The sequence below is a fragment of the Psammomys obesus genome, unplaced genomic scaffold (genome assembly GCF_907164565.1).
Source record: "Psammomys obesus unplaced genomic scaffold, mPsaObe1.curated_primary_1811, whole genome shotgun sequence".
Classification (NCBI taxonomy): Eukaryota; Metazoa; Chordata; class Mammalia; order Rodentia; family Muridae; genus Psammomys; species Psammomys obesus.
Window position 1 is genome coordinate 15,159,158 of NW_026596117.1, and position 14,622 is coordinate 15,173,779.

Here is a 14,622-nt window from a genome sequence, read left to right on the forward strand (position 1 = left end):
TCTCTTAGGGTCTGCATGATATCCGTCCAGGCCCTTCTGGCTTTCATAGTCTCTGTTGAAAAGTCAGGTGTCATTCTAATGGGTTTGCCATTATATGTTACTTGGCCTTTTTCCCTTGCAGCTTTTAGTATTTTTTCTTTGTTCTGTATACTTACGGTTTTGATTATTATGTGGCGGGAGGATTTTCTTTTCTGGTCTAATTTATTGGGTGTTCTATAGGCCTCTTGTGTTCTTATTGGCCTCTCCTTTAACTTGGGGAAATTTTCTTCAATGATTTTGTTGAAAATATTTTCTGGGCCTTGGTGCAGGGAATCTTCTTTTTCCTCTATTCCTATTATTCTTAGGTTTTGTCTTTTTATGTTGTCTTGAATTTCTTGGATGGTCTGTGTCAGGAATATTTTAGATTTAACATTTTCTCTGACAGATACATCTATTTCTTCCATTGTATCTTCCACACCTGAGATTCTTTCTTCCATTTCTTGTAGCCTATTGGTCATGCTAACCTCTGTAGTTCCTGCTTTCTTAGCTAAGTTCTTTCTCTCCACAATTTCTGCCATTTGTGTGTTTTTTTTTTTAATTTTTCCAATTCTATCGTCAGGTTTTGAGCTATTTTTTTTAGCCATTGTGATTTTAGGCCTTAGCAATTGTGACTATGTGCCTCAGAGACCAGGTCATCTTGCCCCTCTAACTCTTACTAATCCTGTATCGTCAAGACATGCCCCCACTACTTTTTGTCATGGAAAATGTACCCCTCTGCTTGCTGTCATGGAAACCCCATGTTCACAGACCTTCCCTTTAAAAATCCTGCTCACTCAGAGCTCGAGGTTCCACTTCTCTACTGCTGCATCAGTGAGTCTTTGGTCCCGAGTTCAATCGCTCTCATAATAAAGCTCTCTTGCTATTGCATCGAGTTGTCTCCTGGTGGTCTCCGAGGGTCCCGTGAACCTGGCATTACATAACTCCGTTCTTATTTTTTTATTTTGCTTTTATGTGAATATATCATAAATGTAAAATACACATACACTCTTTTAAAGGTTTATTTTTATTTTATGTGTATGGTTGAACACCCTGCATACATGTATGCCTGTGTATCGCATTTATGCAGTGCCTGCTGAAGCTAGAGGAGGTCGACAAACGCCATGAAACTAGAGTTAACAGATAATTATCAGGCACAATGTGGGTACTAGGAACCAAAATTGGTTCTGCTAGAAAGAGCAACAAGTGCTCGTAACTTCTACACCATCTCTTCAGCCTCTGAATATATTTTAAAACCAACTCAGACAAATAATTTTAGATACTAGTACAAGTAAAATATACAGAAGCAACATTATCCAGATCTTATATTATTTATTTTATTTTATTTTATTTTATTTTATATTATATTATCACAAAAGTTAAGGTGCAGAATGAAAAATCCTCAGTAGCAAGGACTGAATCTAAAAAATTCTTTCTCAGCAATAGGAACTAGAATGTCAGGTCCAAATTTCATAAGAGACATGAGAAATATTCACTGTGCTTTCCAGTGTTTCATCTACTGGGCTAAATGGCTAAGGTGCTACAGAAGTCACCTCATTCTCTCTGTTATTCTAGACCTCTGAGCATATACTATGTTGCTTCAACTATGTGTTTCTCCCAGGTTTTTGTTTGGTCTGCTTCCATTTCTTACTAGCCTCTAAAGACTGATTATGGGTGTCATGTCATCTGGAACCATTCAGAGACTCCCAGATTGCTCTCTTGTCTACAGTAACAGCACCCTGTCCTCCTTGCTCATTTACCCAAGTGCATCCTTAGACATGGCTGTGCCTGCCCTTTGTGTGCAAAAACCTTATTGAGCAGGTGTAGTGCTTCTTGCTTTGAGTGTAGGGAAGGCCTCACAAGTCACTACGTGAAATGAAAATACAGAAAATTTTAGGGAACCATGTTCAATTAAACGGTTATCTCTGTTAACCACAGGGGTTTGGTTAGTAGGTTTCATTTATTTGGTTAGCTTTTCAATATTTAGTGTTGACTATCTGTAAGAAGACAAAGTACACTCCAAAAACCCCTTGGATTTAAAAACAAAGAACTTGTGTTAATATCATATCCTGTTAACTTGTTTTTATTTAAAATGGACCACCTTTTCTCCCTGTCCAGCTAAATAAAGGCTATTTTTTTCTCATTCAATATTCTAGACATTTGTTTATTCTTGTAAAGTTATTCTTTTTTTTTCAGATATATTGAACTACAATTGTTACTAATTGTTACTAGTTATCAAGAGAAGAATGATAAAACCAGGAGAAGTGCATCTGGATGAGCAATTCATGAAGAACCATTGAAAGATTTTTATTTTTATTGTGAATGACAAATTGCTATTTGGAAAGTAGAGAAGAGAGGAATGACATGATCAAAATTATATTTTAGAAATATCAGTCAGGCCACTGAGCAGAGCACTGATTTCTTTTTATTATTATTATTATTAATTACATTTTATTAACTCTGTGTCCCAGCTGTATCCCGCTCCCTCATTTGCTCCCAATCCCAACTTCTCTCCCTCATCTCCTCCCTGCCCCTTTCCAAGTCCACTGATTTGGGAGGACCTCCTTCCTTTTCATCTGACCTTCTTTTATCAGGTATCTTCAGGACTGGCTGCAAAGTCTTTCTCGGTAGCCTAGCAGGACTGCTCCTCCCTTGGGGGGTGGGGAGGTCAAAGAGCCTGCCATTGAGTTCCCATCAGAAATAGCCCCTGTTCCCCTTACTAGGGAAAACCATTTGGTTACTGAACTACCATGGGCTACATCTGAGCAGAGGTTCTAGGTTATATCCATACATGGTCCTTGGTGAAGTATCAGTCTCAGAGAAGACCCTTGTGCCCAGATATATTTGTTCCTTGTGGAGAAATGGACCACCCTTTCTCTCTGTCTTGCTAAATAAAGGCTAATTTTCTTTCTTTCTTTTTATTACATTTTATTTTCTTTGTATCCCAACTGTATCCCCTTCCTTTTGCCCCTCCCAATCTCACCTCACTTTCTCATCTCCTCCCATGCTACTCTCTAAGTCCACTGATAATGGAGGTCCTCGTCCCCTTCCATCTGACCCTAGCTTATCAGGTCTCATTAGGATTTTCTGCAATGTCCTCCTCTGTGGCCAGGCAAGTCTGCTCTTCCCTCAGGGAGGGGGGGTGGTCAAGGAGCCAGCCACTGAGTTCATGTCAGAGACAGTCCCTGTTTCCTTTCTAGGGAACCCTCTTGGATACTGAGCTGCCATGGACTGCATCTGAGCAGGGGTTCTAGGTTATATCCATAAATGAATCTTTGTTGGAGTATCAATCTCAGAAAAGAACCCTGTGCCCAGATATTTTGGTTCTCTTCCCACGTTGTGGAGCTCCTGTCCTCTCCAGCTCTTACTATCTCCCCCTTGTTTCATAATATTTCCTACATTCTGCCCAAAGTTTGGTTATGAGTCTCATCTGCTTTGATACACTGCTAGGCAGAATCTTTCAGAGGCTCTCTGTGGTATGCTCCTGTCCTGTTTCTTGTTTTATCCTTCTTCCAATGTCCATCCCATTTATCTTTCTAAGTGAGGATTGATCATCTCACCCCGTGTCCTCCCTGTTTAGCTTCTTTAGGTGTACAGATTTTAGTATGTTTTTCCTATATTATAGGTCTAGTACCACTTATAAGTGCGTATATACCGTGTGTATCTTTCTGCTTCTGGTCTGCCTCTCTCAGGATAATCTTTTCTAGAACTCACCATTTGCCTGCAAATTTCATGATTTCCTTGTGTTTAATTGCTGAGTAGTATTCCATTGTGTAAATGTATCACAATTTCTCTATCCATTCCTCCATTGATGGACATCTGGGTTGATTCCAGGTTCTTGCTATTATGAATAAAACTACTACAAACATGGTTGAACAAATGTCATTGTTGGGTACTTCAGTCCATTTTGGATATATGCCTAGGAGAGGTATAGCTGAATCTCTAGGAAGCACTGTTCCTAATTGTCTGAGAAAGTAAGTGCCAGATTGATTTCCAAAGTGGTTGTACAAGTTTATCTTCCTACCAGCAATGGAGGGGTTCTCCTTTCTCCACAACCTCTCCAGCATGTAATGTCACTTGAGTTTTTGATCTTAGCCATTCTCATGTGTGTAAGGTGAAATCTCAGGGTCGTCTTGATTTGCATCTCCTTGATGACTAAGGACGTTGGACATTTCTTTAAGTGTTTCTCTGCCATTCGATATTCATCTACAGAGAATTCTCTTTTTAGCTCAATACCCCATTTTTTAACTGGATAACTGAATTTGGTGCTTTTTAATTTCTTGAGTTCTTCATATGTTCTGGATATTAGCCCTCTGTCAGATATAGGGTTGGTGAAGATCCTTTTCTAGTCAGTAGGCTGTCGTTTTCTGATGACAATGTCCTTTACTTTGCAGAAGCTTTTTAGTTTCATGAGGTGCCATTTATTGATTGTTGATCTTAGAGCCTGTGCTGTGGTATTGTGTTCAGGAAGTTGTCTCCTGTGACAATGAGTTCTAGGCCCTTCCCTACTTTTTGTTGTAACCTATTTAGTGTGTCTGGTTTCATGTTAGGTCTTTGATCCACTTGGATTTAGTTTTGTGCAGGGTGACTAATATGGATCTATTTTCATTTTTCTCATGTAGACATCCAGTTGGACCAACACTATTTCTTGAGAATGTTGTCTTATTTTTCCATTGAATGACTTTGGATTCTTTGTAAAAAATCAGGTTTCCGTAAGTGTATGGGTTTATTTCTGGGTCTTCTATTTGGTTCCAGTGATCCACCATTTTGTTTTTATGCCAATACCATGCTGTTTTTATTACTGTTGCTCTGTAGTACAGCTTGATATCAGGGATGGAGATATTTCCAGACAATTTGTTGTTGTACAGGATCCTTTTGGAAATTCTGGGTTTTTTTTAAGTTAATTTTGTTGCCAGCCCATTTGCTGAAGGTGTTTATCAGCTGTAGGAGTTCCCTGGTAGTATTTTTGGGTTTGCTCATATATACTATCATATCATCTGGGAATAGTGATACTTTGACTTCTTCCTTTTTGATTTGTAGCCTCTTGATTTCCTTTAGTTGTCTTATTGCTCTTGAAAGATACAGAGAAAGTGGGCAGCCTTGCTCTGGCCCTGATTTCAGTGGGTTTGATTTAATTTTCTCTCAATTTAGTTTAATGTTGGCTATGGGCTTGCTGTATGTTATCTTTACTCTGTTTAGGTATGTGCTTTGTATTCCTGATCTCTCCAAGACTTTAAACATGAATGGGTGCTGAATTTTGTCATATGCTTTTTCAGCATCTAAGGTGATCATGTGGTTTTCTCTTTCAGTTTGTTTATGTGGTAGATAACATTGATGGATTTCCCTATGTTGAACCACCCTTGCATGCCTGGGATGAAGCCTACTTGGTAGTGGTGGATGATATCTTTGATGTGTTCTTGGATTCGGTTTGCAAGGATTTTATTGAGTATTTTTGCAGCAATGTTCATAAGAGAGATAGGTCTGAAGTTCTCTTTTTTTGTTGGGTCTTTGTGTGGTTTAGGTATCAAGGTGACTGTGGCTTCGTAGAATGAGTTTGGTAATGTTCCTTCTGTTTCTATTTTGTGGAATAATTTGAAGAGAATTGGAGTTAGCTCTTCTCTGAAAGTCTGGTAGAATTCTGCACTGAAACTATCTGGCCCTACGGGTTTATTGTTTGTTTGGTTGGTTTTTTTTTTTTTAATTTTTTTTTTAATTTTTATTTTTCTTTTTAGTTACAATTTGTTAACTCTGTGTCCCAGCTGTATCCCGCTCCCTCATTCCCTCCCCCTCCCCAACTCCCTCCCTGGTCTCCTCCCTGCCCCTTTCCAAGTCCACTGATAGGGGAGGACCTCCTCCCCTTTCATTTGACCCTGTTATATCAGGTATCTTCAAGGCTGGCTGCAAAGTCCTCCTCTGTGGGCTAACAGGAATGCTCCTCCCCTGGGGGTGAGGAGGTCAAAGAGCCTGCCCTTGAGATCCTGTTAGAAATAGTCCTTGTTCCCCTTACTTCAGATAGGTCTGAAGTTCTCTTTTTTTGTTGGGTCTTTGTGTGGTTTAGGTATCAAGGTGACTGTGGCTTCATAGAATGAGTTTGATAGTGTTCCTTCTGTTTCTATTTTTTCTGTGGAATAGTTTGAGGAGAATTGGTGTGAGCACTTCTTTGAAGGTCTTGTAAAATTCTGCGCTGAAGCCATCTGGTCCAGGGCTTTTTTTTGAGGGGAGACTGTTAATGACTGCTTCAATTCCCTTGGGAGATATAGGGCTATTCAGTCTTTCTACCTGATCTTGGCTTAATTTTGGTAAATGGAATCTGTCAAGAAAATTATCCATTTCATTTAGATTTTCAAATTTTGTTCCAAAATTGGTTTTTGTAGTATGACCTAATAATTGTTTGGATTTCCACAGTATCTGTAGTTATGTCCCCATTTTCTTTTCTGATTTTGCTGATTTGGATAGTTTCTCTCTGCTTTTTAGTTATTTGGCTAAGGGTTTGTCTATCTTGTTGATTTTCTCAAAGAACCAGCTTTTTGTTTCATTGATTATTTGGATAGTTTTATTTGTTTCTAATTGATTGATTTCAGCCCTGAGTTTGATTATTTCCAGCCTTCTGCTCCTCTTGGGTGTATCTGCTTCTTTTTTTTCTAGGGTTTTCAGTTGGGCCATTAAGTTGTTTGTATGTGATGTTACCAATTTCTTCTTGCAGGCACTTAGTGTTATAAATTTTCCTCTGAGCACTGCTTTCAATGTGTCCCATAAATTTGGGTATGTTGTGCCTTCATTTTAATTGAATTCTAGGAAGTCTTTAATTTCTTTCTTTATTTCTTCCTTGACCCAGCTGTCATTGAGTAGTAAGTTGTTCAGTTTCCATGTGCGTGTCGGCTTTTTGTTGTTTCTGTTGTTGTTGATGTCCAGCTTTAGTCCATGGTGGTCAGATAGTATACAAGGGATTATTTCAATCCTTTTGTATCTGTTGAAGCTTGCTTTGTGACCCACTATATGGTCTATTTTGGAGAAGGTTCCATGTGGTGCTGAAAAGAATGTGTACTCTTTTGAGTTTGGGTGAAAAGATCTGTAGACGTCTATTAGGTCCATTTTATTTAGGGATTCTGTGAGTGCTTTTATTTCCCTATTTGTTGTCTGTCTAGTTGATCTTTCCTTGATGAGAGTGGGGTGTTGAAGTCTCCCGCTATTAAGGTATTAGGATCAATGTATGATTTATGCTTTAATAATGTTTCATTTACAAATGTAGGTGCTCTTGTATTTGGGGCATAGATATTCAAGATTGTGATTTCCTCTTGGTGGATTTTTTTTTTGATGAAAATATAGTGGCCCTCCTTATCTTTTTTGATTAACTTTGGATGAAAGTCTATTTTATTAGATATTAGGATGGCTACTCCGGCTTGTTTTCTGGAACCATTTGCTTGAAAAACATTTTTCCAGCCCTTTACTCTGAGGTGGTGTTTATCTTTGTTGCATAGGTGTGTTTCTTGGATGCAACAGAATGTTGGATCCTGTTTCCACAATCATTCTGTTAGCCTGTGTCTTTTTATTGGTGAGTTGAGTCCATTGATATTGATAGATAGTAGTGACCAATGAATGTTAGTTCCTTTTGTAATGGAGTCGGTGTTTGTACCCTGTTTCATTGCTTGTTTTCCTTTCATTTTTGTTGGGATATTATCTGTATGCCCTGTTTTCTTGGGTGAAGTTGTTTTCGTTGGATTGGAGTTTTTCTTCTAGTATCTTCTGTAGGGTTGGTTTGCTGTGTAGATATTACGTAAATTTAGTTTTGTCATGGAATATATGGTTCTCTCCATCTATGTTGATTGAAAGCTTTGCAGGGTATAATAGTCTGGGTTGACATTTGTGATCTCTTAGAGTCTCCATGATACTTGCCCAGGCCCTTTTGGCTTTCATAGTTTCTGATGAGAAGTGTGGTGTGATTCTGATAGGTCTACCTTCAAATGTTACTTGGCCTTTTTCCCTGGCTGCTTTTAATATCTTTTCTTTGTTCTGTAGATTTAGTGTTTTGACTATGATGTGACGTGATGTGTTTCTTTTCTGGTCTAGTCTATTTGGAGTTTTGTAGGCCTCTTGTATATTTATGGACATCTCTTTCTTTAAGTTGGAAAAATTTTCTTCTATGATTTTCTTGAAAATATTTTCTGGACCTTGGAGCCTGGAGTCTTCTTTTTCATCAATTCTTATTATTCTTAGATTTTGTCTTTTCATAGCGTCCTTGATTTCTTGGATATTTTGTGATTGGAACTTTTCTGATTTTACTTTTTCTTTGAGAGAAGTATCAATTTCTGCAAGTGTGTATTCAGCTCCAGAGGTTCTCTCTTCCATCTCTTGTATTCTGTTGGTGATGCTTACTTTTGTGGTTCCTGATCTTTTCTCCAAGTTCTCCAGCTCAAGGGTTTTCTCATTTTGTGTTTTCTTTATTGATTCTAATTCTGTTTTCATGCCTTGCACCATTTCTTTCATCTGTTTGAATTTGGATTCCTGTCTCTCTATGATGGTCTCTATTTCCTTGTTCATTTCCTTTTTATGACACTAATTTTATCTCTACTTGTGCCTCTATTTGTTAGGCTATGTTTGCCTGTGTTTCTTTAAGGATTTTGTCTATTTCTTCTTTCTTTACCTCCAAATGACTGGTTTTATGAGGTGCTGGGAAGAAGGTAAATTCTTTTGTGTTTGGGTGTAAGGTTGTGTAAATGTCAGTTAGGTCCCTTTGATTTATGACTTCTGTTAGAGATATTGTTTCTTTGTTGAATTTCTGTTTAGTTGACATGTCCTTTGTTGAGAGTGGGGTGTTGAAGTCTCCCACTATTAGTGTGTGGGGATCTATGTGTGGTTTAAGTTTTATCAATGTTTCTTTAACAAATGTGGGTGCTCTTGTATTTGGGGCATAGATGTTCAGGATTGTGATGTCTTCCTGGTGGAATTTTCTCTTGATGAGTATGAAGTGTCCTTCCCCATCTCTTTTGATTAATTTTGGTTGAAAGTCTATTTTTTCAGATATTAGAATGACCACTCCTGCTTGCTTCTTATGTCCATTTGCTTGGAAAGTCGTCTTCCAACCCTGTACCCTCAGGGAATGTCTATCTTTGTGCCTTAGGTGTGTTTCTTGTATACAACAGATTGCTGGCTTTGTTTACGTATCCATTCTGTTAATCTGTGTCTTTTTATTGGAGAGTTGAGTCCATTGATGTTGAGAGAGATTAATGACCAGTGGCTGTTAGATCCTTTGATATTGATGTTGGCTGTGTTCATAAGGTTGTGTGCTTGGTTGCTTTTTGTTTTGCTGTAGTAGGATTAATTATTTCCTGTCTTTTCTTGAAAGAAGCTAATTTTCTTGGGTTGTATTTTCCCTTCCAGTGTCTTCTGTAATGCTGGATTTGTGTGTAGGTATTGTTGAAATTTGTTTTTGTTATTGAATATCTTGTTTTCTCCGTCTATGAGGACTGAGAGTTTTGCAGGGTATAGTAGCCTGGGCTGACATCTGTGTTCTCTTAGGGTCTGCATGATATCTGTCCAGGCCCTTCTGGCTTTCATAGTCTCTGTTGAAAAGTCAGGTGTCATTCTAATGGGTTTGCCATTATATGTTACTTGGCCTTTTTCCCTTGCAGCTTTTAGTATTTTTTCTTTGTTCTGTATACTTACGGTTTTGATTATTATGTGGCGGGAGGATTTTATTTTTTGGTCAAATTTGTTGGGCGTTCTGTAGGCCTCATGTATTCTTATTGGCCTCTCCTTTAACTTGGGGAAATTTTCTTCAATGATTTTGTTAAAAATATTTTCTGGGCCTTGGTGCAGGGAATCTTCTTTTTCCTCTATACCTATTATTCTTAGGTTTTGTCTTTTCATATTGTCTTGGATTTCTTGGATGGTCTGTGTCAGGAATTTTTTGGATTTAACATTTTCTTTGACAGATACATCGATTTCTTCCATTGTATCTTCCACACCTGAGATTCTTTCTTCCATCTCTTCTAGTCTATTGGTTTTGCTAACCTCTGTAATTCCTGCTTTCTTACCTAAGTTCTTTCTCTCTGCAATTTCCTCCATTTGTGTTTTCTTTAATTTTTCCAATTCTGTCTTCAGATCTTGAGCCATTTTGTTGATTTCCTTCACCTGTCTGACTGTGTTTTCCTGTTTTTCCATCACTTTTTTCAGCTGTTTGTTTGAACCAACCTCTGTTTCTTTTATTTCATTCAGTGCTTTACGCATTTCCTTTCTAAAGGCCACAAACGGTTTGACTGCAACTTCATCTATTTCTTTATGGATGGCAATATTCTGTTTGAGTTTGTCTTCCTCTATGTCTTTACGTATATTATTTGTTTCCTCTGTTATCATCTTCATGAGCATAGTTGTTAGGTCATCTTCTTGATTTTCTATTATGCTGGGATGTCCAGGGATACTTGCCCCTGGGTAACTGGGTTCTGGAGATTCCATATTGCTCTGTCTTTTGTTGCTTGAGCTTTTACGCTGGCCTCTACCCACTGTGTTATCTTAGGTGTTTGGAGTTATTTTCTGGTGGTTTCTGGGGATCCTGTGGTGGAGAGAATCCCCTTGGCAGAAAGCTGGTTTTTCTTGAAGGAAGTCTTCTCAGCCTTTTGGATGTAGTCCCTGGATGGCTGGCGTTTTTTCAGGAGTTGCTGCTGCTCAACTCAGGGATAGAGACCTGAGTGGTAACTGTGGTCTTTGTTAGTTGAGAGGGTTCTCCTCTCACCCAGGAAGTCCTGAAGACAGCTGCCCTGTTTCTGGGTTTTTTGCTGTAAATTTAATGATCTGCTGCTGTGACACAGTTGGACATCTGGCACATAGCAACTGTTTGTGCCTGTGTCTGGAGTACAGCTGAGTGATGGCGGCTCGGCCCCGCTGGTCTGTGAGACTTTTTCCAGGGAAGGACTGGGTGATTTGAGTCAGTATAGTTTCCTTCCTTCCCTGTGGATTCTCTGGAGACAGGGACTCCCAGTCTCTTTTTTGCCCTGGGGTGCACCGCTCAGTCTCTGCTAGCTAGCTGGTGCGCAGAAACTGCCTGTGTCTGGAGCACAGCTCAGTGATGGTGGCTGGGCCCCACTGGTCTGCAAGACTTTTTCCAGGGAAGGACTGGGTGATTTAAGTCAGTACAGCTTCCTTTCTTCCCTGTGGATTCTCTCGTGACTGGGACTCCCAGTCTCTGGTGATTTTGTGCCCATTGATCAGCCTGGGAAGGTGATCAGGACGCGCAGGCATGTGGCTCTGGTCTGGGGACCTAGTACCTGCGCGACCCGGGATCTCTTCCGGGTTCTGGCTGGGGGACCTGAGAGTGGTACAGACCGATTCCCACGCCGTGGGGGTTTCCTCTCACCTGAAAAACACGATCGCTGTTGTTTTATGGCCCAGGTTACAGTCTCTTGGTCACTGTACAGGAAATGTTTTCCGACTCCTCAGATGCCCTGTTCTCCTGGCGCAGCCATCTTGTCCCACCCTTTGCACAGCCTTTTTATCTGACAGAACACTACATTTTGTTTGTGTATATTTACTCAGAACATATTCCCTTCATTTTATTGATGCAAGGGTGGAAGAACTTTTACTTTGTTCTTATTACCTAGAGAAATCCACCTTTTTGTGGTCTTTTTTCATCAGAAAATGTATATTGTGAGAAACATTTCTTTTTGAATATTATCAAACTGTCCATTGTATGCTTCTGTATGGTTGTTAGAACGCACATATTTAGTTGTTTCGATACTAAGCTAAGGATACATGATCATACATTATCATTATACAAATTCATTATAGAATTACCAAATAGAATTTAACAATGTGGAAAAGGCTTAAAATCAGTGGATTCTTAATTTTCACATTTGCTTCATAAATCAAAATATACACAAGGCAGATGTTGCTGATACCAGCAGGAAGGAGGAATGAGAAGATTGCAGTTGTATTACTTATATATATATATTTTTTCATAACAGAATTTCTAACACATACAAGGAAGAATTTATTGTGGACCAGAGTTTCGGGGTTATGCTTCATTATTGTAAGGAAGTCCTGGTGACAGGAATACAAATTGGCAATAGATCTTATACCTGGGCAAATTAGGACACAGATGAGACAGGAAAATAGGACAAGAACATGAGATCGGAAAAAGATCTTGGGGGAAATCTCAAAGTTGTACACACTAGAAATTTGCTTCTCCCAGCAAGGCTCTACCTCTTAAAAGTTCCACAGATTTCTAAAATGTCCCCACAAAGCAGAAATCACAGGGTCAAATATATGAGATCTTATATTCAAATGTTACAGCAATATTTTATTAATGGAATGCAATGCTAAGTAAATACTAGAGAGCAATTTCTAAAGGGAAATTCTTAACCTCAAAAGCCAATTTATTAGAAGAAAATGTAGATGGAAGAGCATCATAGATACAGGAATATCTAAAAAATGAACTATGTTATGATTGTGTGCAATCAGTGTCAGTAAAGCCAAAGTTTCTGGATTGCAGCTTCTCAATGTGGGAAATAATGAAGTCGGTTACAAAGCAGCAGACATGAGGCAAAGACATAGTTATTGTAAATTATTCTCTGATACTGTTCTTTCCAAATGACCAAACAGGAAGAAATAAGAGAACAGCAGAAAGAAATGTGACACATGCTGTGATTGGTTTATAATCCTGACAGAAAGCTAGAATGTTCAGTAGGTTTTCGATGAGCTATTCAACTAGTGTGATGTGTGACAAATGGTTCTGTGTAACTGTCTTGGGCATTTTGATAAGCGTGGATTCTGCACATGGAAAAGCCTTTGCATGCTTTTGATGAGGACGAACTATTTAACACCGTCTGCTGTGTTGTTATTTTGTGTTATCACACGCAATCTTCACCATATTGTTACCAGCTTGACAGTGAAGGAGAAACAATGGGATTTTTCCATAACTGCTCATATTTTTTCAGTCAAGCAGTACCTTAGCTGAAATTAGAATCCATACATTTTGATGTCATAGTCACATTCCTGGGTTTGGGAGCCATCTTACCGGGAAGCATTTACTTCATTAGCCAGAGGACCTGAGTTCATATCCCTAGCAGCTGTATAAATGCTGTATATGGCCATGCACATGTCTAATCCCAGCAATGTGAGGACTGTAGATCCTGGGCTCTGAGCTAGACAGTCTAGATGAAACCATGAGGAGATGCAGTCATCAACCTTTGTCCCAAAAACTAAATTGGGAAAAGGTACAAGACTGACTGCCCTGGAAATTTGGCTTCCACATGGGTGTTCTTTCCTCCCTCTCCCCTTCTCTCTCCTCCTTCTCTCCCCCCTCCTACTCCCTCTCCTCCTCCTTCTCTCTCCCTCCATCCCTTCCTCTCCTCTCACAGAAATGAACCATCATAACTGTTCCCGGTGGTCTGTGGCCCTACATGAAACACTGTAATGAAGGAGGAACTGAATTCAGATCAGATGTCATTGCTGAGGTTACCTTATGTTTTGTCTTATTTTTGTTTTCTAGATCTCTGGAAATAGACCTATCTCTGCAATCAATAGTAATCCCTTCATAGGTCATGATGTTTCCTTTGGCCAGATATGCACTAAACCATCTCAAGATTCGAAGCACCCTGAAAGTTTTGGGAAGACAGACCCATACAAAGCCCTCAATGGACTTTCATGATAAATATGGCAATGTGGTGCTAATTAGTGGATCTACTTTCTGTTTTGTTGGATATGTGTTTTATATGACACAAATGGGAATAGAATGGAACCTATCTCCTGTTGGCAGAGTTACCCCAAAAGAATGGAAGTAATCTTAGTAGCTATCCCACATACAATAATAGAGAATTGTCTCAAAACAAATATGTCATGGAAATGCTCTTCTGTTTATTAAAATATAGTATAACATAATAAATAAAATTAATGTAAAAGTACTAACAAGTTATCAGAAAGTATCATTTTGTTCCTGGAACTAACACACTTAACAGTAGCTACAAATACTGGAGAGTGTGGATACAGTATCTTTGAAAGTATAATTTTATTCTAGTTATCTGTCTTCAGTAGGCATTCATACATACATAACTTAGAAATTAATTAAGTTGTAACCAATGCATATTGTTTTGTCAGTAACTGCCCTGTTTTGTGTGTGTATGTAGAAAACATTTTAAATTTTATTTATTACAATTTATTCATTTTGTATCGCAGCTGTAGCCCTCTCCTTCATCCCCTCCTAATCCCACCCTCTTTCTTCTCCCATGCCCCTCCACGAGTCCACTGATAGGGGAGGTCCTCCCCTTCCATCTAACCCTAGACTCTCAGGTCTCATCAAGACTGGCTGCATTGTCTTCCTCTGTGACCTGGTAAAGTTGCTTCCCCCTCAGGGGAATGTGGTCAAAAAGACAGCCACTGAGTTCATGACAGAGACAGTCCCTGGGATGTATCTGTGCAGGGGATCTAGGTTATCTCCATGAATGGTCTTTGGTTGGATTATCAGTCTCAGAAAAGACTCCTGTGCTCATTGTTTTGTTGTTGTTGTTGTTCTTGCTCTGTAGCTCTCCTTGTGACATCTGTCACACCATGTCTTTCATCTCCCTCCTGCTTTCATAAGATTCCCTATACTCTGCCCAAAGTTTGGCTATGGGTCTC

At 39.1% G+C, this 14,622-nt stretch overlaps 1 protein-coding gene across 1 annotated transcript in view; it reads left to right on the top strand.

Annotated features, from left to right (window-relative positions):
* Positions 1–13,790, top strand: part of LOC129692922 (cytochrome c oxidase subunit 7B2, mitochondrial-like) — a 128,892-nt gene extending 115,102 nt beyond the window's left edge. Inside the window, exon 4 of the mRNA XM_055629462.1 lies at positions 13,499–13,790. Coding sequence (XP_055485437.1) covers positions 13,551–13,790 — 240 coding nt within the window. The 5' untranslated portion in view covers positions 13,499–13,550. The remainder of the gene's footprint in view (positions 1–13,498) is intronic.
* Positions 13,791–14,622: the final 832 nt, after the last annotated feature.